Raw genomic sequence first — 27246 nt, forward strand, 5'->3', positions numbered from 1 at the left:
CAGATGCTAGGAGCAAAGCCCAACCAAGGCTCTCCCTCCGCTGACTGGACATTGACTCCCATCTTCACGTAAAGTTTAAGTGTTACTTCAGATAACATTTGTGTGGTTTTTTTTAACCTTTTATTTCATTCTTGTTTATTTTAATGTTTAAAATGAATTTTCCTTGAGTTTTTTGCTAGTTGCTTGAATTCTGGATACCAGGGGTTTAACTAATTTAGACACGGGAAAGAATTAGAGCAGAGATTCTCAACCTTTTTTTCCCACTCACACACCACTTTAGCTAATCTCTTACTAACCACAGAGCACCTTAGGAATCCTGTGTCATAGGTTGAGTGTCAGGTTATTTATCCGAGTCGGAGGAGGAGCTCGGAGAGAGTCAGGCTGTGAGTCAGAGGAGGAGGAGCTTGGGAAAAGTGACGAGAAGGTAAGCTATAAAAGTCGGGGGCTTACCGGGGCTTGGGCCTACTTGAATCGGCTGTGAGTCGGAGGAGGAGCTCGGAGAGAGTCGGGCTGTGAGTCGGAGGAGGAGGAGGAGCTTGGGGAAAGTGACGAGAAGGTAACCTATAAAAGTCGGGGGCTTACCGGGGCTTGGGCCTACTTGGTTTGGCTGAGAGTCAGAGCTGGAGGAGCTTGGTGATAGTGACAAGAAGGTGAGGTGAGCGGCCCGGCGAGCGAGCGACGCGGCAAAGGAGTGGGACTTCCAGGCTTTGGGTGAACAGGCTTAGGTGAAAGCAGGCGAGGAGAAAGGTAAGCGGCATTACTTTAACTCAGTCATGCCTATGGGCTTAGTGCTTTGTACTGGGTGTCAGATGTGGGAACCATGGGTGAGTTCCACCCTCCCAGATAGCCACATCTGCGTCAGGTGCACCGAGATGCAATTCCTTAAGGACCGAGTTGGGGATCTGTAGCTGCAGCTTGAGGACCTGCGGCTGGTAAGGGAGAGTGAGGAGTTAGTATATTCAACTTTCAGGGAGATAGTTACCCCGAGACCAGATGTGTCAGGTAAGTGGGTAACTGTCAGGGGAGGGAAGAAAAATGCCTGGAAAATGGAGAGCACACCTGTGACTACTCCTCTCAGCAACAGGTATATTGTGTTGGATGCTGTTGAGGGAGATGACCTGACAGAAGCTGGCCGCAGTGATCAGGTTGATGGCACTGAGCCTGGTAAGGTGGTACAAAAGGTAAGAAGGAATGCAGTGGTCATTGGGGACTCCATTGTCAGAGGTACAGACAAGAGATTCTGTGAGCAAGATAGGTATACCCGCATGGTGTGTTGCCTCCCTGGTGCGGTATATCTTAAATCGGGTCCAGAGTATTCTGAAAGGAGAGGGCAAGCAGCCTGATGTCTTGGTACATGTGGGTACCAATGACATAGATAAAAAGAGGGAGGAGGTACTAAAAAAGGATTACAGTGAGCTAGGACAGAAGCTAAGAAACAGGACCGCCAGGGTGGTGATCTTTGGATTGCTACCTGTGCCAAGTGCAACTGAGGACAAAAATGAAAGGTTAAGACAAATGAATGTGTGGCTGAGGGGCTGGTGTAAAAGACAGGGTTTTGGCTTCTTGGACCATTGGGATCTCTTTTGGGGAAGGCATGACCTTTACAAGAAGGATGGGTTACACCTGAACCCAAAAGGGGTCAATATATTGGGAGCTAGGTTTGGTGCAGCCGTCGGATGCGGTTTAAACTAATTTGGCAGGGGAATGGGAACCTGTATGATAGGGCAAAGGACAGGAAAGATAAACTAGGAAAAGTTGGGTGAGGCAGCGAAAGTAAAAAATCAGAAAGAGCAAGAAGGGTGAAAAAGGCAAATCTGAAGGCTTTATATGTTAATGCAAGAAGCATTCGGAACAAGGTAGATGAATTGGCTGTGGAAATTGAGACAAACAAATACGATTTGATTGGGATTACAGAAACATGGCTGCAAGGTGGGCAAGCCTGGGAACTTAACATCCTGGGGTATACAATATTTAGGAGGGATCGGCAAGAAAGAAAAGGGGGTGGGGTAGCATTGATGGTGAGAGAAGGGACCGACACGATTGACAGAAAAGATATTAACTCGGAAGATGCGGAATCTATATGGGTAGGTGAGGAATAGCAAGGGGCAGAAAACGTTAGTGGGGGTGGTATATAGACCTCCAAATAGTAATGTAGAGGTGAGGGAAGGCATAAAAAGAGAAATTAGAGAAGCATGCAATAAGGGAACAGCTGTCATCATGGGAGACTTTAATTTACATATAGATTGGACTAGCCAAATTAGTAAAAATACTGAGGAGGAGGAATTCCTTGAATGTTTACGGGACGGTTATCTAGACCAATATGTCGAGGAACCAACTTGGGAGCAGGCCATTTTAGATTGGGTATTATGCAATGATAAGGGGCTAATCAACAATCTTGTTGTACGAGGCCCTTTGGGTAGGAGCGATCACAATATGATCGAATTCTCACTCGACATGGAGAGTGAAGAAATTAAAACCAAGACTAAGGTCCTGAATTTAAATAAAGGGAATTATGATGGTATGAGACGGGAGTTGAGTAAGATTGATTGGGTGGTGTTTATGGGGGGGTTGACGGTGGATAGAAAATGGAAAGCATCCAAAGATCTAATGGAAGAATTGCAGAAACTGTTTATACCAGTTTGGCATAAAAATAAACTAAAAAAGGTGACTCAACCGTGGATAACAAGGGAAATTAGAGACAGCATTAGGTCCAAAGGGAGAGCATATCAATTGGCCAAAAAAAGTACCAAATCCGAAGACTGTGAACAGTTCAAGATGCAGCAAAGGAGGACAAAGGGATTAATCAAGAGAGCAAAAATAAATTACGAAAGTAAGCTTGTGGCAAACATAAAAACCAACTGCAAAAGCTTTTATAGATATGTCAAGAGGAAAAGATTGGTGAAATCCAGAGTAGGTCCCTTGCAGTCAGAATCAGGGGAATATATAATGGGGAATAAGGAAATGGCAGACCAATTAAATTCTTACTTTAGTTCTGTTTTCACAAGAGAGGATACAAATAACCTCCCAAGGATGTTGGGAAACATTGAGACTAATGCAAGGGAGGAGCTGAAAGAAATCAGTATCTCTGAGGACATGGTCGTGGGGAAATTGAAGGGATTGAAGGCCGATAAATCCCAAGGCCTAATAATCTACATCCTAGGGTACTTAAAGAAGTGGACATTCAGATAGCAGATGCTTTAAGAATTATTTTCCAGAACTCGATAGACTCAGGATCAGTACCCATGGATTGGAGGGTAGCTAATGTTACCCCACTATTTAAAAAAGGGAGTAGAGAAAAAGCGGGGAATTATAGGCCCAATAGTGGGCAAAATGATGGAATCCATTATTAAGGATGTAATAGCAGAGCATATGACTAGCAGAGAAGGGATTGGACAGGGTCAACATGGATTTACAAAAGGTAAATCGTGCTTGACAAATCTATTGGAATTCTTTGAGATGGTGACAGGTAAAATAGATGGGGGAGAGCCAGTGGATGTGGTGTACCTGGATTTCCAAAAGGCCTTCGATAAGGTTCCACATAAACGACTGGCATGCAAAATCAAGGCTCATGGGATTGGGGGCAAGGTGTTGATGTGGATTGAGAACTGACTGGCAGATAGAAGACAGAGAATTGGGATAAACAGCTCGTTTTCTGAGTGGCAGGCGGTGACCAGTGGGGTGCCACAGGGATGTGTACTGGGACCCCTGCTGTTCACAATTTACATTAATGATCTGGATGAGGGGATTGGATGTAATATCTCCAAATTTTCAGACGACACTAAGCTAGGAGGGGTTGTGTGCACTGAAGAGGGGGTCAGGAAGCTCCAGTGTGATTTGGATAAATTGGGGGACTGGGCAGATACATGGCAAATGCACTACAATGTGGATAAATGTGAGGTTATCCACTTTGGTAATACAAACCGGAGGGCAGATTACTATTTGAATGGCAATAGATTAAGAGATGGGGAAGTGCAGAGAGACCTAGGGGTACTTGTACACCAGTCTCTGAAGGCGAGCATGCAGGTACAGCAGGCGGTTAAAAAGGCAAATAGTATGTTGGCCTTCATATCAAGAGGGTTTGAGTATAGGAATAAGGATACCTTACTGCAGCTGTACAGGGCCTTGGTGAGACTACACCTGGAGTATTGTGTGCAGTTTTGGTCACCTTATCTAAGGAAGGATGTTCTTGCAATGGAGGGAGTGCAGAGGCGATTCACCAGGCTGATACCTGGAATGGCAGGAATGACTTATGAGGAAAGATTGCGCAAATTGGGATTGTACTCGCTGGAGTTTAGAAGATTGAGAGGGGATCTCATAGAGACATATAAAATTCTGGCAGGACTGGACAGAATGGATGCGGAAGGGATGTTTCCAACGGTGGGGGAGTCCAGAACCCGGGGCCATGATTCAGGGATAATAGGCAAACCATTTAGAACCGAGATGAGGAGGAATTTCTTTACCCAGAGGGTGGTGAATCTGTGGAATTCATTGCCACAGAGAGCAGTAGAGGCAGGTTCATTGAATATATTTACGAGGGAATTAGATCTATTTCTTCAGTATAAGGGAATTAGGGGTTACGGAGAGAAGGTGGGGATGGGGTACTGAACTTTAAGATCAGCCATGATCTCATTGAATGGCGGAGCAGGCTCGAAGGGCCGAATGACCTACTCCTGCTCCTATCTTCTATGTTTCTATGCTCCTGGTACCATGTAACCCAGTATTACCTGTCGCATGGTCGGGTAGTCAGTGACCAAACTGGCTCCCCCACCAGGCTTGCCTGGTGCAGAGGGTGGCTAGACACCCTGCATGATGAAAAACAAGACCTGTCAAAGGGTGGACAAACCCTCTCGTAGGGTGAACGGCCATCTAGCAAACACGTGGTGTGAAGCGCGGAAAGGGCATCCCTTGCATCGAAGCTTGTTCTGGCCATTCACTGCAACAACTTCCTCCAGTCATCTTGGACCTCACCATGCTGCTGGATCTGGAAGGGGATGTTGAGAGGGTGGGTCTGGACCTTTGCAACCCCTACTCACCTAAATCTATTCATGCACACACTGTTTCTTTCTGAGGAGTGGGGTATCTCGTATCAAACCCCACAAACTGACTAAAAGGGACCATCATCAACCTACGGGATGGATCGCCAGATGTGAGTGGAAAAATAAGGTTGAGAACCACTGAATTAGAGGGCTGTGGGCCAATTGCAGGCAAATGGGTGAAGCTTGGGTGGGCAAACAATCTGGTTGGCATGAAGCAAAGGGCCTGTTTCCGGCAGTAAAGTTCTGTGACTCGATGAGGCGGCTCAGCCTATCACATCAATACCAGTTGATAAAGAGCTTCCCAGCCTGAAGTGACCTTCCAGCACCATATCTGTGCAGGTCACGGCTCTTGAAGGACATCAAGGTGAAAACCCTTTTCCTCATCTCCCCTCTAATTTAAAAAAAACTTTAAATGTAGACATACAGCATGGTAACAGGCCATTTTGGCCCACGAGCCCGTGCCACCCAATTACATCCAATTAACTACAACCCCTGCTACGTTTTTGAAGAGTGGGGGGAAACTGGAGCTCCCGGGGGAAACCCACGCAGACATGGGGAGAACGTACAAATTCCTTACAGACAGCACAGGATTCAAATCCTGATGCCGATCGCTGGTACTGTGAAGGTGTTTGCACTACCTGCTACGCCAGTGGTTTTCAAACTTTTTCTTCCACTCACATACCACCTTAAGTAATCCCTTACTAACCACAGAGCCCTGATGTCACAGGGTAAGGTGGTTTATGTGAATGTTTGCACTGTGATGCTGCCACAAAAACACAAATTTTGTGACTTGTTCTAAATTGTGCCTCCCACTAACCAAGCATTGATGGGGAAATTCTCTCCACCAGAGACTGTGCTGTCCACACATACTGGAGATTTTGGATTTATTGTCAGAGTACGTACATGACATCACGTACAACCCCGAGATCCTTTTTCCCTCAGACGCGGCAGAACCACCCCTGTGATGTCCTAGGCTGTGCTCACTACCTTTAGGTAGTGATGCTGTCGGTCAGCACACTAGATGCTGCCGAAGTTCCAGCAATATTCAGCAGGTCGAAATCTACCTCCATCTCACCCAAGTGGCGAGTCTTTCTCTGGCATTGAAAGGCTTCAGCCTTCGTGGAAGAGTCAGTCTTAGCTGAATGTGGTGCCCACGGCATTCTCATGGCATCATGCTTGGGCGCCTTGGCATGGCCAGTGACTCGGGCATCAACCATTAAGTGAACATCTGTTCCCCACTGAGGATGTAACACGAGATATGCAGAGCAATCGATTAAACTTCAATTACTTCAGTACTTGTAACCTGGAGGCCTTGAGGGGATGATACATTCAGAAGAAAGATCCATTATCGTGGCTGAAATATGAGCTCATGTCCGCTGGGTCCAATTAAAGGCACAAAGGCCTCACAAAGAATATTTAAGGTTAATTGATTGACCATTAAGTTTTATCAGCTGCTGGCCATTATTAACAAGTTGCCACTACTTGAGCAGGGCCGGATTAACATAGTAGTGAACGCAGCATATGCTACGGTCCCTGCATTTTAAAGGCCCTGCTGTTTATGATGGGACTATGAATTATGAACAGAAACATTTTTGTTCTCATCTATGTGCAGCGGTGATGAGAATATCAAACTGAGAGTCTGTGTTAATAATCCTGATTCAAGGTGATCATTTGGCTAAAATCGCTAGCAGCTGGAACCGCTCTGCCAGGGTCAGCACCAGGGAAAGGCAGAGCGGTTCCAGCTGCGTGGGGGATTATGGGGAACGAAGACGGCCATTGATCCCGCATTGAGCCGGCTGCCATAAGGATGTTTTGTTTTAACGTGGAAGATTCTTTACGGCGACGAATGTTCAAGTTTGGTCTCATTGCCGTACTGTCTCACCGGGAACGTGGAGCTTAACAAGACAGAAAACCAAGAACATGACATCTCCCAATACTTGGCAAAACGAGACACAGGCTCGTTGCCATTGGAGGCAAGTGTGCGGACTGGTTATTCCAGGAGGGGCGTTATAATTACTTCGTTATTAGCCACAATAATCTGCCTGGAAATGCCAACAGCCTTTATTGTTTCCTACTGGAGTCAATGAGGTCAGTTCAGTCCGACGAGGAGTCCATTGTGACTAAGACCAGGGAGCGATACTGGAATCTGGATCCCTTAATCGATTTGGTGCCACAAAAATGCCAAGAGTATCAGAAGAAGCGAAACAGAGCAACTCAGTAAAGGTGCTGCAAGGCAGGCAGCAAGTGGAAATCTTCCCACCTGTTCCTGACTGATAGCGACGCGTCCACAGAGGCACAGAGATGGCTAATTATTTCAACTCCTGCATTTGCTGTTTATTTACACGGTCAAAGCATAATATTGAGAGGGAGAGAGAAAGGGAGAGGGAGAGAGAGAGAGAGAGAGAGGAAGAGAGAAAGAAGGAGGGAGAGAGACAGAGCGAGGGAAGGGAGAGAGGGGGAGAGGGAGAGAGAGGGGAAGGGAGAGAGAGAGAGGAGAGAGAGGGGGGATTGACAGAGAGAGGGAGGGGAGAGAGGGGAAGTGAGGGGGAGAGATAAGAGAGAGGGGGAGAAAGGGGGAGGGAGAGAGAGAGAGGAGGAAAGAGGGAGAGAGAGGGGGAGGGAGAGAGAGGGGGAGAGAGAAAGGGAGAGAGAGGTAAGAAGGGAGAGGGAGAGAGAGAGAGGAAGAGAGGGAGAGAGAGAACGAGAGAGGGGGAGAGGGAGAGAGAGGGGGAGACGGGGAGAAGAGGGAGAGGGGAAGGAAAGATGGCAGAGAGAGAGGGAGATAGAGAACAAGATAGGGGAGAGAGAGGAGGAGAGAGAGTTAGGAAGAGAGAGGAAGAAAGAAGTGGAGAGAGAGGGAGAGAGAGAAGAAGAGAGGGGGAGAGGGAGAGAGGGGGACAGGGGGAGACAGAGAGAGAGAGGAAGAGAGAGGAAGCGAGAAAGGAAAAGAGAGAGGGAGAGTGAAGAAAGAGGGGAGAGGTAGGGACAGAGAGAAGGAGAGGGGGAGAGAGGGAGAAAGGGAGAGAGAGAGAGGAAAAGAGAGGGAGAGAGACGGAGATAGAGGGGGAGAGTGAGAGGGAGTGTGAGAGAGAGAGGGAGAGAGAGGGAGAAAGGGAGAGAGAGAGAGGAAAAGAGAGGGAGAGAGAGGGGGAGAGAGGGGGAGAGGGAGGGAGGTAGAGGGAGGGGAGAGAGAGGCGGGGAGAGCGAGAGTGAGGGGAGAGAGAGGAGAGAGGGGGAGGGAGAGAGGGAGAAAGAGGGAGGGAGAGAGACAGAGAGAGAGGAAGAGAGAGAGTAAGGGAGAGGGGAAGAGAGAGAAGGAGACAGGGGGAGAGCGAGAGGGAGAGAGAGGGAGAGGCGAAGAGAGCGAGGAAGAGAGAGGGGCAGAGAGAGAAGTAGAGAGAGAGGGAGGGAGAGAGTGGGAGAGAGAGAGGGGGAGAGAGAGGGAGTGGGGAGAGAGAGGGGTGGTGAGAGAGAGGGGTGGTGAGAGAGAGAGGAAGAGAGAGAGGGAGAGTGAGAGTCACCACAAGTAATGACAGTATCCATTTTTACAATAAAAATACTCTATGTCAGGATAATCGACCCGCCAGTGGCAATAAATGAAGAAATAAACATGTTGTGAACTGGAAGTGATGTTGCCTTAAAGGATTCTAATTTCCAGCTTCATTTTACAGTATAAAATAGTAGGTTCCTCCAACCTCATCTTTGTGCTGCAGTCACACTCACCTTCCCCCACCCCACCCACCCACACACATGTGCCAGCCGGCCCCTTTCAAATATATTCCACAAGCCCCAATACCTTAATCTCACACTGGACTTGAGTCAAACAGTGCTGTTCATTTCTAATCCCTCAGTTCTAATGGAATCTGTTTCTGTGGCCATGAAACTCCCTCAGCCACCAAGTGCGGAAAGTGGAGATGCGACGTTCATCCTTGGTTGAAGATGCTACCGCCTTCCTCCTCCCCTCACACACCTCCGGCCTCCTCCATCACTGGGCCCCTCTACAACACCCATTTCCCTTCCAATCTCTTGTTCGGATGAGGGTGGGGGTAAACTAGAAAAGGGCAAGGGCTATGAATTTATCGGTTCCACATTACAAATATCTTCGACCCTGTCTGTTGAAATGGAAAGGATTAAACAAGTGGACTGTGAAGAGATGATGAAAGTGCACAAGAAGAACATATAAGGTGACGAATTTCAGTTAGAAGAGAAAATAGAAGGAAAAAGCTTGCAGAGGAGTGTGAAGATTCATTGCTACTTGATCAAAGTGAAGATTCCAACACTTCCACGATTACAGGTGAAAAACACCGAGCTGATCTAATACGATGCAGAGTTATAGATCTGGAAGCTGCAAACGCATGAATTCCAAATTCACATTTACAAGATTTATCTCTTTTTTCACACCATCTGCAGCAGATAAAAGATGTCGAACAAGTGAAAAGATTTGATATGAGATTAAATATAGAGTCAGATGAAGGAAGTCAGTTTTTTACTTCTGCTTTGGATGAGTCACCCAATTCAGTGGTACAAGGACCACGTTGCAAGTTTGGATAAAGGAAAGCAATTGGATTAACTTCAAACCTAGTTTATTAACTACAGTACAACTCCGATTATCCAAAATGGTTAGGACCAGGCCTATTTCGGATAAACGGTTTTTTCGGAGAACTGGTCATTTTTTTAAAAACAGCCCAGTAAATCACGTACCAGAGTTTAAACAACAACAACCAACAAGGGAAGGCTTTTTAAGCATTAGAATAATGTTTAATTCTCACCAGAAAAAATGCTGGCCACACCAGTCCCCAACACCTCTCCACTGAGGCCCCACTGCCATCAGGAGCCCGAGGTCCCTGCTGCCGCTAGGAGCCCAACAACCCGATTCCTGCCGGAAGTCTAAGGTCTGCGCTACATCTGTGGTCAGTTCAGCTCCAAAAAACTTTGGATAAATGAGGATTTCTGATTTGTTTCAGATATCCTCATTTATCCATAATTTTTTAAAAATTTCAGATAATTGAGGATTTCAGAGAATCGGAGTTGTACTGTACATACATCGAGGATGCAAAGTAACAGAACATTGCCACCGGAGTGCGCCAGCATGAAGAATCCCCCCCCCCCCCAGAACCCCAGTAACCCAGATATACAGGATATGAACACAGTAGGCCCTTTCAAACTGCAGCACCCAGGTAGCCCTCCTGGGACCCTGGTGTGATTATTGGGTCATAGGTGCAGGATGCACCTTTCAAATCACAGGCGAACCTACCTGTTAAATTGCCAACCCAGCCCCACGATGATGCGGTGAGTGACACATCATGCACTCACAGGAAGTATTGGCCATCAGTCTCTCCGCCCACCCACCCCCCACCCAACCGGCTGTCAGTAGACCCCCCCCCCATCAGTCACTACCTCCACCATCAATGGTCTCCCCCCCCCATCAGTCGCCAATCCCATCCACCTTGTCAGTTGTATCCCCTCCCCCAAGAGCAGTGTGCTGCTGCTGCGAATGGGGGGAAGGAGGGGGGCGGTTGCAGTGGTGTGGAGGATTATGGGTAAGGAAAACAGTCATTGCTCCTGCACTCCCTCATTGAGCTGTTGTCACGAACCGGAGCAGAGTTTGCAGCAGCGGCACATCGCAGCCCCCCACTCTCCCCTCCGATCACAGCAGCGACCTATCTCCCCCCCCCGCAGCAGCAACCATTCTCCCCACCCCTGCAGCGACCTTTCTCCCCACCCCTGCAGCGACCTTTCTCCCCACCCCTGCAGCAACCTCTCTCCCCCGATCGCGGCAGCATCCTCTCCCCCCCTCACCGATCGCAGCAGCTACCTCTGCCCCCACAGCAGCGACCTCTCTCACGCCCGAATGCAGCGACCTCTCTCCCGCCCGATTGCAGCGACCTCTCTCCCGCCCGAATGCAGCCCCCACTCTCCCCTTGATCGCAGCAGTGGCACCTTAGCCGGGGCTTCCCCTGTGATGCAAGCGCTGATGTCACCTGAGTAACCAAGTCAGCCAATACCCCTTTCAAACCACTGGACCAGGAAGCCCAGGTAAGTTTTACTGGGTTCCCTGAGCACCTCTGAGGTAGATCAGGGACCCTGTTGGATTCTAACCAGGTTGGCCCAGTTCCACCCTTTCAAATCGCCATGTAACTGGGTCGCTAACCGTGCAAATTGCCCAATCAACCCCATTTTACATGGCAGTTAGAAAGGGCCTCATGACTGATCTATACCCCCCACCCAGGCCATGCCCCCTTCACTCTGCTACCATCAGGGAAAAAGTACAGGAGCCTAAAGACGGGTACTCAGCGGCACAAGGACAGCTTCTTCCCCACTGCCATCAGATTCCTGAATGATTAATGAACCACAGACACTGCCTCATTTTGACTTTTCATACACTATTTTTTTTAATTAATTTTGTAAGGTGGTTTATACAAATGTTTGCCCTGTGATGCTGCTTCCACTTTTCTTTTCCACTTCTCTTGCAGAGTGGAGTTTTCTTTAGAGTTCAGGCAGCACAGTTGGCATAGTGGTTAGCTCAACACTTACAGCACCAGCGATCAGGATGAGGGTTCAAATCCCACGCTGTCTGCAATGAATTTGTATGTTCTCCTCATGTCTGCGTGAGTTTTCTCAGAGGGCTCCAGTTTCCTTCCACCATTAAAAATGTACCGGGGGCTGTAGGTCAATTTCGTGTAATTGGGCAACACAGGCTCATGGGCTGGAATGGCCTGTTACTGTGCTGTGTGTCTACATTAAAATTTAAAACATTGGAACTTGGAAGCTGGGAGGGGGTTGGGTGAGATGAAAGATCCAAGTGTTGGCCACTTTAATAGAAGCGAATTGAACAGCAAATTTCTTGAAAGAGGAGCAGATTTCTACTGCATCTTCTTGTCAGGACAGTTCGAAGTGCTCAGCCGAGAAAGTACTTTTGAAATGCAGTCCCTGGTTGTAAAGTAAGAAATACATGCCCAGCAAGCTCCCACAAACAGCCTGTCTGTCAAAATAAACACCAGGAACACCTGAAATAGGAGCAGGAGTGGTCCATCCAGCCCATTGGGCCTGCTCCCCCATTTAGTGTGATCATGGCTGATCTGATGATGGGCTCATCTCCACCCACCTGCCTTTTCCCCATTTCCCTTAATTCCCCGACTATGTAAAAATCTATCCAACCTGGTCTTAAATCTATTTACTGAGGTCACCTCCACTGCTTCAATGGGCAGTGAATTCCACAGATTCACCCCTCTCTGGGAAAAGCAGTCCCTCCTCATCTCCGTCCTAACTCTATTCCCCTGGATCTTAAGGTTATGTCCCCTCGTTCTGGTCTCCCCACCAATGGGAACAACTCACCTACCTTTATCTTATCTACACCTTGCCTAATTTTATACATTTCTATAACTGCTCTGCTCTTCTTGGAAATCTTGCCACAGAGGCGGAGTGCAAATGCTTTTTTGTGTTATGGTCCATTCCCAAAGGCAGCACCTTCAGCCACCTCAAACCGCTGCCTCTGACAGCGATAGGGCAGGAGGGGTGGGGGGGAGGTTGGTGGTGAGGGTTCCTTACTTGCCATGAACCTCCAAGCACCGCCATCGCACTTCTCCTACCCTCCGATGGAAGTGACGCTAGTTACGCCAGTGGCCCCGGTACTCAAATCCATCGTGCATGCGTCAGCCGGCACTTGTGCATGGGAGGGGGCAGTTACCAAATTAAATATGGCATCCCAGGATCCGTAGGCCGTATACAGCCATGTTTCTTCTTGTGCACATGTGCGAGTGCCGGCTAGACAGGTGGCCCTGCACAGCCTACAGACCCCGGGATGCCACATTTAACATGGTAAGTGCTTCCCTCCCTTGCCCTTTCTGCCCCTTCACCCCAAAATGGAGGACAAATTAATGTTCGGCTCGAGGTGGCGACGGACAGATGACAGACTGCTCAAAAGCCGGACTGTCTGGCCTAAAACCGGATGTCTGGCCACTCTAGTCAGTGAGCTCATTCAGACATCGGGTGACCTTCAGCACTGCCAGCACTGCCCTCTCAACAACCTGGCACTCCCGCAGCACCATTCCCCTGGCAACGCGGTACACCCTCAGCACAGTGTGGCGCTCTGTGAGCCCTGCCCCTTCCACATCACCGCCCTTCTGTAGCTCACCCTCAGCAGTACCCGAGCCCTCCCAATGCTGCAGCACTCCCACAGGATCCTCCCCTCTGACAGCGCAGTGTCCCCTCAGCACGTGACCTGCTGAATTTCTCCAGCACTGAGGTAATTTGCATATTTAATTGTTTCCTAATTATTTTAAGTGTTTCAATTTTTTAATCATTTAAAAAGAATTTGTTTTTAGAAGTATTCTAATTTTGTGAACTTCAAGAAGTCAATCACAGTGTGGGTACGGTTGCTGCAGAGAAATGGATCAGAGGTTAATCCACAGGTCCATAAGGATGGCAGAAAGGATCACTGGAATCTCCCTCCCCCCAGCGACATGATCTACTGGGATCGTTGTCTGAAGAGGGCGCACAAAATCATTGAGGACTCCTTTCACCCTGCACACATCATCTTTTAGATGCTCCCATCAGGGAAGAGATACAGGAGGATCAGAGCCAGCACCACCAGGCTGAGGAACAGCTTTTACCCATGGGCAGTGAGAATGGTGAATGACCAAAGGAACAGCTCACACTAAGGTCGACCAGTGGAAGAAATGGGCCAGTATTCGACTCCTTAATGCCCAAAGCCTCTTCCTCAAGTAGGCGGAACGGGTAGCGTAGCAGTTAGCACAATGCTGTTACAACACCAGCAAGCTGGGTTTGAAACTGGCCCTGTCTATAAGGAGTTTGTTCGTTCTCCCCATGTCTGCATGGGTTCTCCCTGGGGGCTCCAGTTTCCTTCCACCATTCAGAACGTACCGGGGTTTGTAGGTTAATTGGGTGTAAATTGGGCGCCATGGGCTCATGTTTCCAAAAGGGCCTAGTGCTGTGCTGTTTGTCTGAATTTAAAATTTAATTTGACGTGATCTGAGGTCAGGGTGAGGGGGCATTGAAAAACCTTGTTAAAGTAGCAAATGTTAAACTTAATGAAATGTTGATTTTTTACAAATTTTCAATTAACAATGTGGTTGGCATGGTTAGTGTAACGGTCAGCACAACGCTGTAACAGCACCAGTGACCCATGTTCAAATCCCGCGCTGTCTTTAAGGAGTTTGTACATTCTCCCCGTGTTTGCATGAGTTTTCCCCTGGGGCTCCAGTTTCCTCCCACTGTTCAAAACATACCGGGGGTGTTGGTATATTTGGGCGGCACAGGCTCATGGGCCAGAAGGGCCTGTTACCTTGCTGTATGTCCAATTTAAAAAAAATTCTAATACAACACAGCCACTCTTGGGCCCACATTGGGAGTGACATTCAGAATCACATTGCTACCTTAATTGAAGGACTAAAATTCCAAAGAACTCCAAAGAATTAGGGCCTCACCTTCCGGAGACTCATCCCGGATGTAAGTGCCAGTCAGATATCGATGGACGAGGGCCGACTTGCCACTGCGCAGACTGCCAACCAATCCCTGCAATGGAACCAAGACATTAGAGAATTTCTGGATCAAAGCAGGTATGGTCCCAGGACCGAGGGGGTTACCCTTATTGGGAATGTGGATACTGCAGGGTTCTTTTCCGTGCCCCCCCTCCTCCCCAGAAAGAGAAGGCTTTGCAGATTGTTTCATTATCAGTGTCAGTAAAGTGGGCACACAAATGTATCCACAAATTGAGGAGACATTGCACCCAGATTATGAGAATACATACCTGATAGCCAGAGGGAGTGATAGAACCATAGAACATTACAGCATAGAAATAGGCCCCTTCTGCCCTTCTAGTCTCTGCCAAACCATTTTCTTTGTGCTGGGTCCCACTGACCTGAACCCTGTCCATAGCCCTTCGGACCTTTCCCATCCACATACCTGTCCAAATTCTTCGTAAATTTGAAAATTGAGCCCATATTCACCACTCCAGCTGGCAGCTCATTCCACACTCCCACCACTTTCTGTGAAGAAGTTCCCCTTAAACTTTTCCACTTTTACCCTTAACCCACATCCTCTGGTTTGTATCTCACCCACCCTCAGTAGAAAAAGCCAACCTACATTTACTCTGTCTATCCCCCTCATAATTTTAAATACCTTTATCAAATCTCCCCTCATTATTCTACGCTCCAGGGATTAAAGTCCTAACCTATTTAACCTTTCCCTCTTACTCAGTTCCTGAAGTCTGGGCAACATCCTAGTAAATTTTCTCTGCACTCTTTCTATCTTATTGATATCTTTCCTGTAGTTAGGTGACCAAAACTGCACACAATTCTCCAAATTTGGCCTCACCAATGTCTTATAGAACTTTATCATAACATCCCAACTCCTGTACTCGGTACTTTGATTTATGAAGGCCAAGATGCCAAAAGCGCTCTTTACAACCCTATCTACTTGTGACGCCACTTTCAGGGAATTATGTATCTGTATTCCCAGATCCCTCTGATCAACTGCACTCCTCAGTGCCCGACCATTTACTGTGTATGTCCTTTCTTGGTTTGTCCTTCCAAAATGCAACACCTCACATTTGTCTTCATTAAATTCCATCTGCCATTTTTCAGCCCATTTTCCCAATTGGTCCATTCCCTCTGCAAGCTTTGAAAACCTTCTTCACTGTCCACAGTGCCTCCAATCTTAGTGTCATCTGTAAACTTGCTGATCCAATTTACCACATTATCATCCAGATCATTGATTTCGATGACAAACAACAATTGTCCCAGCACCGATCCCTGGGGCACACCATTAGTCACAGGCCTCCAGTCTGAGAAGCAATCATCCACCACTACTCTCTGGCTTCTTCCGTCTGGCCATTGTCGAATCCAGTTCACTACTTCACCAAGAAGGCTCGCCAACGGCTGTACTTTGTGAGGAGTTTGAAATATGTCACCAAAGACTTGCAAATTTCTACAGGTGGACCGCGAAGAGCATTCTGGCTGGTTGCATCACTGCCTGGTACGGAGACGCCAACACTCAGGACAAGAATAAACTCCAGAGGGTTGTTAACTCGGCCTTCGATATCACAGGCACCAGACTTCACTCCATTGAGGACATTTACAAGAGGCGATGACTTAAAAAAGCAGCCTCTATCCTCAAGGACCCCCCACCATCCAGGTCATGTTCCCTTCACTCTGCTACCATCAGGGAAAAGGTACAGGAGCCTGAAATGCTGCCACAAAGCAATGAATTACGATAAATGTTCATGACAATAAATTCTGATTCTGAAAATGGAAGAGTCGCATGGCTTTCTGTTTTCCTATATGTCTTGCTGCACCTCACTGTTATTTCCACCCCCTTTTCCCGCTGAGCTCCATGATTAGGGTCACCAGTGTAGACCACACAAATCTGCCTCAGTGTATAAAGGGGCTGAGAGTTCAACTGGGAATGGTTAGGAGCAGAAATTATCTCCCTCTGACCTTTGTTTCTATGCTCGCTCACTGTTGTGCACCATCTCTGGCCCAACTGACGAAGCGAAGCTCACGCTGTGGGACATGTGCAGAGTGGACACACCTCCAGTGCACAGCATTGACGGCCATCACTTGTCTTTACACTGCCACTGATTGAAGATCGGCTGGGCCAGTTGCAGAGTCCACTTCACTTGTCTAATGCCTTAAGTTGGATACTATTCCTTTGTAGCAGCCATTCTCCACAGTGCATTTTTGGGAAGTCCATGGACTGAAATGATCAAATATTTTTTATGTGTTTTTTATGCAGTTAGTAATAGAGATAAGTACGGAAGAAACTAACTACCTGCGGGACACCGAGGGACAGATAAGCAGGCAGAGTTTGGAGCAAATAAAATAACAGGGTTGTTGTTATGGGAAACTTCCCAAATATTGACTGGCACCTCCTGACTGCAAGAGGGAAAGATGAGGCAGAATTTGTCAGGTGTGTCCAAGAAGGATTCCTGACACAGTCTGTAGACCAGCCGACGAGAGGAGAGGCCAGACTGGATCTGGTGCTGAGTAATGAACCTGGTCAGGTGACGGACCTCTCAGTGGGGGACCATTTTGATGAGAGTGACCACAACCCCGAGCTCCAGCATAGCTATGGACAAGGCTAAAAGCAGACAAAATGGGAAAGTGTTTAATTGGGGAAGGGCTAATCACAATGGGATGAGGCAAGAAACTAGTGAGAGTAAATTGTTTGTTCACGGGAGAACCCCGAGGTAATGTGGAGGATGTTTGGGGACCACTTGCATGGGGTTCCGGAGGTTTATCCCACTGGGACAGGGAAATGATGAGAGGAAATGGGAACCGTGGTTGACAAAACAGGTGAGGCAGCTCGTCAAAGGGGTGAAGGAAGCAAACATTAGATATAGGAAGCAGAAAACAGGAGGGACTCAGGAGAAGAATCTGGTAGCCATGAAGGAACTTAAGAAAGAACTTGGGAGAGTTAGAAGGGGGCATGAGAAGGCCTTGGGATGTGGGATTAAGGAGAACCCTAAAGTGTTCTACATGCATGTGGAGAACAGAAGGATGACGAGAGTGAAAGTGGGGCTGCTAAAGGATAAAGGAGGCAACATGTGCCTGGAGTCAGAGGAGGTTGGGGAGGTCCTAAATGCTTTAGATTTCACCAGAGAAAAGGACCTTAGTCAAAGTGAGGTCAAAATAGAACAGGCTTATGTTGAGATTAAAAAGAGCAAGTGCTGGATCTTCTTAAGAACATTTGGATTGATAGGTACCTGGGGCTGGAAGTGATATACCCCAGGTTGCTATGGGAAGGAGGGAAGAGATTGCTGGGGCATTGGGTAAGATCTTTATGTCCTCCTTGACCACAGAGGAGGTGCCGGAGGATTGGAGAATGGCAAGTGTTTAAAAAAGCTAATGGGGAGAATCCTGGGAATTATAGACTGGTGAGTCTTACGTCAGTGATGTGGAAACTATTGGAGAGGATTCTTGAAAGAATTTATGAGCATTTGGAGAAGTCCAGTCTACTCAGGGATAGTCAGCCTGGCTTTGTGAAGGGAAGGTTGTTCCTCACAAGCCTAATTGAGTTTTTTGAGGAAGTAACAAAAGAAATTGATGAGGGTAGGGCAATAGATGTGGTGTAAATGGACTTTAGTAAGGCATTTGGCAAAGGAGACTCATGAGGCATGGGATAAAAAAATTGGCTTGTAGGAAGAAAGTGGAGAGTAGAAGTAGATGGAAAGTATTCTGGCTGGAGGTCAATGACTAGAGGAGGGCCGCAGGGATCTGTTCTAAGATCCCTGCTCTTTGTGATTTTCTTATAAATGACCTGGATGAAGAGGCAGATAGATGGGTCAGTAAGTTTGTGGATGACACGAAGGATGGAGGAGTTGTGGGTGAACATTGTCGTAGGTTACAAGGGGATATAGACAGGATGTAGAGTTGGGCTGAAAAGTGGCAGATGGAGTTCAATTCAGATAAGTGTGAGGTGATGCCTTTTGGAAGGACAAACCAGAAGGCTGAGTACAGGGTTAATGGTCGGTTACTTAAGAGTGTGGAAGAACAGAGGGACCTTGTGGTCCAAATCTATACATCCCTCAAGGTCACCACACAGATTGATAGGATAGTTAGGAAGGCCTATGGGATGCTGGGCTTCATTAATAGGGTGATTGAGTTCAGGATTAGAGAGATCATGTTGCAACTCGACAAATCTCTGGTGAGACCACACTGAGTGTATTGTGTTCAGTTCTGGTCACTTCATTACAGGAAGGATGTGGAAGCTATGGAGAGGGTGCAGAGGAAATTTACCAGGATGTTGCCTGGATTGGAAAATAAGTCTTATGAGGCAAGGTTAGCAGAGCTGGGACTTTTCTCTTTGGAGCGAAGAAGGATGAGAGGAGACTTGATAGAGGTCTACAAGATTATGAGAGGCATAGATAGGGTGAACAGCCAGTGCCTGTTTCCCAGGGCAGGATTAGCAAACACCAGAGGACATGTGTACAAAGTGAAGGGTTGGAAGTTTTGTGGAGATGTCAGGGGTAGTTTATTTTAATACAGAATTGTGGGTGCCTGGAATGCCTTGCCACGGTCAGCACCAGAACAAATGTTAGAGGAAGTAATTGGAACATTAGAAATGGGCACATTCCAGTGCTCGAGAAGTTGCTCGGCGGGGGGAGGAAGGGAAGGGAGGTGCGGTCGATTGAAAATGTGCCAACAGGGGGTGCTGCCTACTGAAAATGTGCCAATGGGGAGGACTGGGGGAGTGTTGTCTGATGCGTGGGACTTACCTGTGCCGATGGATTCAGCCGGGGACAGGTGGAGAGGCGCTTGCTATCTAGATGCTGGTGATGCTTGACGGATGCTAGTGACATGGGTGGGGGGGCGAGGCTAACAGCGTGTGATGGCCGTGAGTGGGGGGGGATGCAGCACCTCGATGGTGGCGGGGGGTCTATGCCTGTGAATCCCCTCCATGGTGCCGACACTGGGTTGTGGTGGGGGCTGGAATAACAGGGACGTTTAAAAGACTCATAGACAGGCACATAGATGAAAGAAAAATAGAGGGATACGAGGTAGGAAGAAAGGGTTTAGGGTTTTTTTGGTAAGTATATATGGGTTGGCACAACATTGTGGGCCAAAGGGCCTGTACTGTGCTATAGTGTTCTATGTTCTAAACTTGACTGCTTCACAGGAAAGGGGGCCCATAAACTTTGAGCAGAGTCCTGAGGGGCCATAGCCAAAAAAATGTTGAGAATGGCTGCTTTAGAGTGTGTGGTATAAATAGAAGTGTTCAGTGTCTTCCAACTGACTGGCGCTAACAAAAGAGATCAGCAAGTGGCTTCAGCAAGAAAGAATGTCAATGTACTTGTGTACGTGACAATAAACTCTCAGACTTGGACGGCACCTGGCTCAAGGCAATAGAAGGATATGGTCCAAATACGGGTGAAAGGGATTAGTGTGGATGGGCAGTAAGGTCAGGGTGGTCAAGGTGGGTTAGACGTCCATGCAGTACGATTCCATCATTCCATGAAAGCAACAAGTTTTTTCTCAGTACTGAGTGCATATAAGGTACAACTTCAGCAGAAAAACAGGATGTGACTGAGATAAAACTCTCTCTCTCTCTCTCTCTCTCTCGCTCCTTCTTTCCCCTGCCCTTTTGTCTCTGTCTCTCTCCCCTACTCCTTCCTCTCTCTCCCCTATCCCTTCTCTCTCTCCCCCTCACCCCTTTGTCTCTCTCTTTCTCTCCCCTACTCTCTCTCTCTCCCTACCCCTCTCTTCCCCCTCTCTCCCCATCCCTTTGTCTCTCTCCCTCTCCCCTACTTCCTCTCTCTCCCTCACCCCTTTGTCTCTCTCTCCTACCCTTCCTCTCTCTCTCTCTCCCTTCTCTCCCTACCCCTTTGTCTCTCTTTCTATCTTTCTCCCTCCCCAACCCCTTCATCTATCTCACTCTCTTCCTCTCTCCCCACCCCTTTCTCTCTCTCTCTCTCTCTCTCTCTCTCTCTCTCTCCCACCTCTTCCTCCCCCCTCTCTCTCTCGCATGTGTAGGTAGGTTAACTAGTAAGTACATTCCCTTCATCTACAGCTGAGAAATACAGTTTGCCATCTTTATGGCCACGTGGTCATACTGACTATGTAACTAATCCAGACAGAGGAGAGAAGAGGAGCAAAACAAAATGACTGTTCATCACAGGGAAACAAAAGGCAATCTATGTCTGTGGAGTATGTTGGAGGCAAGAGTTTGTGGCACTTGCAGGCCTCTAGATTGGTTGTTTTGTTTTCCTGTATTAAATTTAAAATATAAATTTAGGCAAGCCCTTTCGGCCCACGAGCCCACGCCGCCCAATTACACCCAATTGACCTACAACCCCTGGAACGTTTTGAACGGTGGGAGGAAACTGGAGCACCCGGAGGAAACCCACGCAGACACGGCAAGAACATAGAGACAGCGCAGGATTCGAATCCAGGTCTGGGTTGCTGGCGCTGTAATAGCGTTACGCTAACCGCTACACTAACCGCTACACTATCGATGACATAGAAACTCCAAGCCACAGGATGATCATCCTTAATCATTCGTTTCTTATTGAGTTTGCAGCAGGTATGTTACAGAAACAGGGGCACAAACCACAGGGGCCACCAATGACAGCCACAATAGTGCCTGCTGGACTTGTAACAGAGGAGCAAGAAAATGGGATAAACTTACCAACCGGAGCTCTGGAACTGAGCGGCTTAATGTCCATTCTTGACTGCTCACAAAGGCCTCTGTGGAGAAAAGAAAATGAACAGGTTAGCAGCGAAAGAGCAAGGAAAGATTTGGCTGCAAAACACAACCTGAAAATTATATATGGGAGCTGCCCACATCATCTATTTCCCTGTTAAAAGTCAAAGGATAAAAATGTTCTCTATCTGTCCCTCTTCCCCACCTTCTATACTGTGCTGTAGTGTTCTGTGTACGTGTTCCCTTCTCTCTCTCTCCCTCTCTCTCTGTCCTTCTTCCCCACTCCTTCCTCTCTCTCTCACTCTCTCTCTTTCTTTTGCAAGAGAGAGAGAGAGAGGGAGGAAGGGGTGGGGAAGAGAGAGAGAGAGATGAAGGGGTGGAAAAGAGAGAGAGGAAGGGGTGGAGAAGAGAGAGAGAGATGAAGGGGTGGGAAAGAGAGAGAGGAAAGGGTGGGGGAGAGAGAGGAAGGGGTGGGGGAGAGAGAGAGATAAAGGGGTGGGAGAGGGAGAGACAAAGTGGTGGGGGAGAGAAAGAGGAAGGAGTAGGGGGACACAGAGAGAGAAATGCGAGAGGAACTCAGCTGGTCTTGCCATGACCATAGGAGGTGAAGATATATTACTGACGTTTCGGGCCTGAGCCCTTCTTTAAGGTATAGTATAAGCAAAAAGCAGGTAGCCATTGTAGTAGGGTTGCTCAGTTATAGCTCGAGATTGAAGAAAGAAGACTAGCAATGTAATTGACACTCACTTTATTGGGCTGCAGGTCTGCCTTTTATAGTCAGCCGGCCAGGTCACCACTGGGGCATGGCTTGAGCGGGGTTGGCTGCCGATTGGCTGTCCTGAATTGGACCCCTCCCCCCCCCCACCGTGATCCACGGGCAATGATTAGTTGATTCGACCGCTATTCCTGTGGCCTATGGGAGTGGGCGTCTCATCCCATGTGCTGTTTGTTCGATCGCTGTGTTCAACGGCTGTTTGCAGTGTCAGCTTGTGGACCGGGCTATGGGCTGCTACAGTGTCTTAATTAAAGACTAGAGAAAAAAAATAGGAGGGGGTGGAGCCAAAAGGTCTTAATTTGATATGATAAGATTTATATTTTATATTTTGACATACAGCATGGTAACAGGCCCTTTTGGCCCACGAGGCTGTGCCGTCCAATTACACCCAATTGATTTTGGTTCTGTGAAAGGAGACAGAAGGAAAAGGGAAGAGAGAGAGAGAGAACTAGGGAGAAGACGATGGGGAAGAAAGGGGGGGGGGCGGTTCTTAATGGAAACCAGAGAAGTCTATGTCAATGCCATCCGGTTGGAGGGTGCCCAGGTGGAAGGTGAGGTGTTGTTCCTCCAATTTGTGGGTGGTCTCAGTCTGACAGGGTAAAATCCACAGACACATTGCAAATAGAATTTAATGCGGAAAAATGTTGGAAAAAAAGCAAGCGAAGAACAAAATCGTCAGGGTGGTGTAAAAACAAAGAAGTTGTACTAAACGTTAAAAAAAACCACTCGTTGGTCCTGAGCTGACACAGTACTTCAGAAAGGATGGCAAGGCTTTGAGGCATGCGCTAAAGAGACGTGGTTCGGGGGCTGAGGGACCTCAGTTCTATTGAGGAGCTGAGTCATTTTTCTTGGACCCTAGAAGAGTGTCATGAATGCTTTTGAAAAGCAAAATAAGCAGAGACTGTTTCCAGTGGCAGGAGGGTCAAACTGACTGGAGATACAGACTATGGATGACTGGCAAAGAGGAGACAGAGGGAACAAAAAGAAGCTTTAATTAAAAAAAAAACTATTAGTTGTTGGGACCGGGAATATATTGTCCCAAAGGGTGATTCAATAGGAATTTTCAAAAGGGAATTAATTCAGGACTTGACGAGGAAAAATATTCTGTCCCAGGGGCAAAGAGCAGGCATTGGGATGAATTAGAGAGCTTGTCCAATCAGACATAACTGACAAAACTAAGGCAGATTCAAATAATGTTCAGACTAAACATCTTTGCTTTGCAAAAGAAACAAGGCTTTGGTTTTGACCATTTAAAAATAAATTTAGGCATACAGCCTGGTAACATACAGCCCATGCTGTATGTCTAAGCCTGTGCCGCCCAATTACACCAGTTAGCCTACAACTCCAGTACGTTTTGTACGGTGGGAGGAAACTGGAGGTCCTGGGGAGTTTGTGGATGGTATGAGATCATAAACCCTGGCAAATTTTTACAGAGATGTGGTGGAAAGTGTGCTGAAAAACTGCATCATGGTCAGGTATGGGGGCACCAACATCCCCAAGTGCATAGCTCTGCAAGAGATAGTGGACATAGCCCAGGACATCACAGGCAAAACTCTCCCCACTATTGGGAACATCTACAAAGAACGTTGCCATTGGAGAGCAGCAGCAATCATCAAAGATCCACACCACCCAGCACACGCTCTGTTCTTGCTGCTGTCATCAGGAAAGAGGTAGAGGTATCACAAGACTCGCACCACCTGGTTCAGGAATAGCTGCTACCCCTCCACCATCAGACTCAATGTTAAACTCACTTAAGGACTTTATTGATTTTCTTTTTGTTCTCCCTGTATTTGCACAGTTTGTTTACAGTTCTTTACTTGTTTACATGTTTACACTGTGAACAGTATATTTTGCACTACCAATTAGTGGTAATTCTGCCACGCCCACAGGAAAAAGGAATCTCAGGGTTGTATATACTCTGACAATAAATCTGAAATCTGTAAACCCGTGCAGACATGGAGAGAACATACGAAGTCCGTACAGACAGCGCTGGATTCAAACCCCAGTCGCCGTCAGCATCTGTGGCAAGTTGGGCATTGGGGAATCATTCAGTCCAATGAGTATTTGCAGACCCTGTGATTGTAGTAAAAACACAGTAAACACTGGAGGAACGCAGCCAGTTTCGCAGCGTCCACAGGAGGTAAAGATACATTACCGACGTTTCAGGCCAGAGCCTTTCCTCAAGGTGTGAACAAAAAGCAGGCAGGAGTCTGAATAAAAATGCTGGTGGAAAGGGAAGAATGGGAGGGGGAGGATTCCAGATCAACAGACAAAAGGTGTTAATTGGAGATGATAAGAGGACAGGAGAGGAAAGGTGAGAATTGATTGGGGGAGGGGAGTTGTTTGGGGCCTTGTGAAGGGAGACAGAGGGAAAAGGGAAGAGAGAGAGCGCTAAAGAAATGGAGACAAGAGATGGGGGTGGGGTCTCTAAATTAGTCCAACAATTGGCTGCACCTCAAGGTTATTAAATTTAAAATTTAGACATTCAACACATAAACAGGCCCTTATGGCCCACGAGCCAAAATCACCCAATTTACACCCACTTAACCTAGAACCCCAGTATCTTTCAAATTGTGGGAGGAAACCGGAGACCCTGGAAGAAACCCACGCAGACACGGGGAGAACGTACAAAATCCTTACAGATAGCACAGGATTTGAACCCAGGTCTCGATCGCTGGCACTGTAAAGGCATTGTGCTAACCGCTACGCCAACTGTGCTGCCTGTTATGCAGGGAAACTCATTTAAATTCAGTAGAAAACAATGCTTGTTCGTCAGCAATGATTTAGTAGTTTACATCAATGTCTTTTAGAATGATATAAAACTGATTTTTGAGACATTCCTGAACCTGGCCCAAAAGACAAGGTGTGAAATTTGTGGGATAAAGTTGACGTACAGAAGACTTTTTATAAGTGAAACACAAAAGTCTGCAGATGCTGTGATTGTAGTAAAAACAATGAGGCACTGGAGGAACTCACCAGGTCTCACAGCATCCACAGGAGGTAAAGATATATCTCCGACGTTTCGGGCCTGAGCCCTTACTCAAGGTGTGGAAAAAGCAGACAGGCGTCTGAATTAAAAGAAGGGCAGGGGAAGGAGTACAGACCAACAGACAAAAGGTGATATTGGATATGGAGAGGAAGGCAGGAGAAAGGAAAGGTGAGAATTGATCGAAAACTTGCCAGGGAAACCAGAACCAGGGGCTGTTAATAACAACTAAAGGATGCAGTAGGGAGTTCAGAAGAATTTTTTAACAGGGAGTGGTGGTCACATGCTCCCCTTGCAAGGATATGCCTGATCTGCTGACCATTTCAGTATCATGGGGCAGTTTCACCATCATAGAAGATACTGGCTAACCATCATGGATATTTCTGAATCTAATGTCCTGTTAGAAGTGTAGGCTCGGTGCTAGAACAAATGTTAGAGGGGGGCATTAGTGTGTTGGGGGGGAGGGGGCACAGTGGAATGCTCAGAAACGCATTCAGTGGCGGGGTGGAGGGTGATATTGGATGCTGGGACTTACGTGCTGATGAACGTTAACACCCTCTGCCCCTCCGATATAGGAGACGAGGGTGCATGACGCATGCTAGTGTCGTGGCCAAGGGGTGGGTTGAGAGTCGTGAGCGTGCGTCAAGCTAGACACAGGAGGGGGTGGAGGCGGGTCTGACAGTGAGCGATGGCCGCGACCGTACAGGGGGACACCGCACCTCGCAGGGGGGGTAGAAATGCCCCCCTCCCACTGGCGTCAACCCTGTAGAAATGAGGTTTTAACAGTACATGTGAGTATGGTTACATCAGCTTCCTCAAAATGTACGCATTCTGCTCTGAAGCATGGATTTCAAGCTGCAGTGGAGAGGTTTGCACCATGTTACACGAGCGTGGAAGCCACTTCTAATTGCAATTGCTGTGTTAGCAAGTTCAAACTCCAGTTGTCCTCTCTAGCAGAATCCCAGTTCACACAGGGGACCAGAAACACAAGATTCAAGATTCCTTTCTTGTCATGTAATAGTATAGAACATGTAATAAATATTACAAGAAATTTCCTTCTGCCTGCCATAAGGCAAAGAGTCTCCATTAGTGTCGCCCAGCACCCCTCACGGTACGACAGAAACACCCCTCACAGTACGACAGAAACACCCTCACAGTACGACAGAAACACCCCTCACAGTACGACAGAAACAAAAGCAGAAGAGAGTCCCTTCACGATTCAAGATACAATTTATTCTCAATGTCCTGTTACATGAAATTGCCTTTTGTTTGCTGTAAGGCAGACAGATTCGCCATTGGCAAAATTGCCTGAAGTACCTCTTACAGTCAGGGAAAGAGAAGCAAAAGAGAGTTCCCCCCAGAGTCACTGAGTGTCCGTGGATTGACCTCCAGCGCTTCCACATCCCCTGCACCCGCACAGTGTCCAGTCCAAACCATCGGCGACCCGAACTCCAGATCCCAACCTCCGACATGATTAGGAACCCTTCAGCACCCTCGGCTCCCCCTCTCATCCTGGTTCCAATATCTGGTACCCCTTCAAGCCGTGGGTTTCTCGCCTCGAGTCATCAGCGGCCTGCCGCATGCTTAGGTTTTTCGGCCACAGAGAACCCCACCGTGGTCACCGTCCCATGGATCATCTCTCTGCTTCTCCTTCTCAGTCGGGGGGGGGGGGGGGGTGCTCTCCCCGTTTTCTGGTTTCCAGTCCTCCCCTCCCCTGGAGTCTACAAATCCTCATGACTGCTGCCAATCAGAGGCACTGCCATCTTGGCCCAGACCCCACGGTCACAGGATCTTGAATAAAAACTCACGTTGGCTCCATTAACAGGCCGTTCAAAGCCTGTATGGAGCCTGTAATGGCAGTTGACCGGGCGTTTGAACCCCGCAGGAGCGTTTTCTCTCCCTCTGGGTGTGCACCAGTGGCAGCGCTGCCATTACAGCAGCTCTGGCAGCACCGCCACTTTACCCCCAGAGTCACCAAGTGTCCATGGATTCGCCTCCAGCGCTTCCACAGCCTCTATAGCTGCACAGACTCCTATTCGATTTATTGGCCGCCTGAGCTCCAGCTCCAAATTTCCAACACGATCTGGAAGCCTTTGGTGCCCGAGGCCTTTCTGGGGTCCTTCTTGCTCTCACCATCTTCTCGAGTCCCAGTTCTGATGACCTGGTTCCCATGAGGCAGTCTCCAGCAGCCGCAGACTGGCTTGGATCTTTTGATCGCAAGTCGCCCGCATCCCACAGCCCGTTGAGGTCCACCAACCACAAGTCACCTGCAGCCGGTGTGGGTCTCT

At 47.8% G+C, this 27246-nt stretch overlaps 1 protein-coding gene across 2 annotated transcripts in view; it reads right to left on the minus strand.

Annotated features, from left to right (window-relative positions):
- LOC138747101 (arf-GAP with GTPase, ANK repeat and PH domain-containing protein 1-like) overlaps nt 1–27246 on the minus strand; it is a 451715-nt gene that overhangs the window by 268240 nt on the left and 156229 nt on the right. For both annotated transcript variants that reach the window (XM_069906050.1, XM_069906049.1), the window contains exons 2-3: nt 21183–21241; nt 14483–14570 (exon numbers count right to left, since the gene is read on the minus strand). In XM_069906050.1, the coding sequence (XP_069762151.1) occupies nt 14483–14570; nt 21183–21241 (147 nt within the window). The remainder of the gene's footprint in view (nt 1–14482; nt 14571–21182; nt 21242–27246) is intronic.

Source organism: Narcine bancroftii, chromosome 12, assembly GCF_036971445.1.
Source record: "Narcine bancroftii isolate sNarBan1 chromosome 12, sNarBan1.hap1, whole genome shotgun sequence".
In the NCBI taxonomy this organism is placed as follows: Eukaryota; Metazoa; Chordata; class Chondrichthyes; order Torpediniformes; family Narcinidae; genus Narcine; species Narcine bancroftii.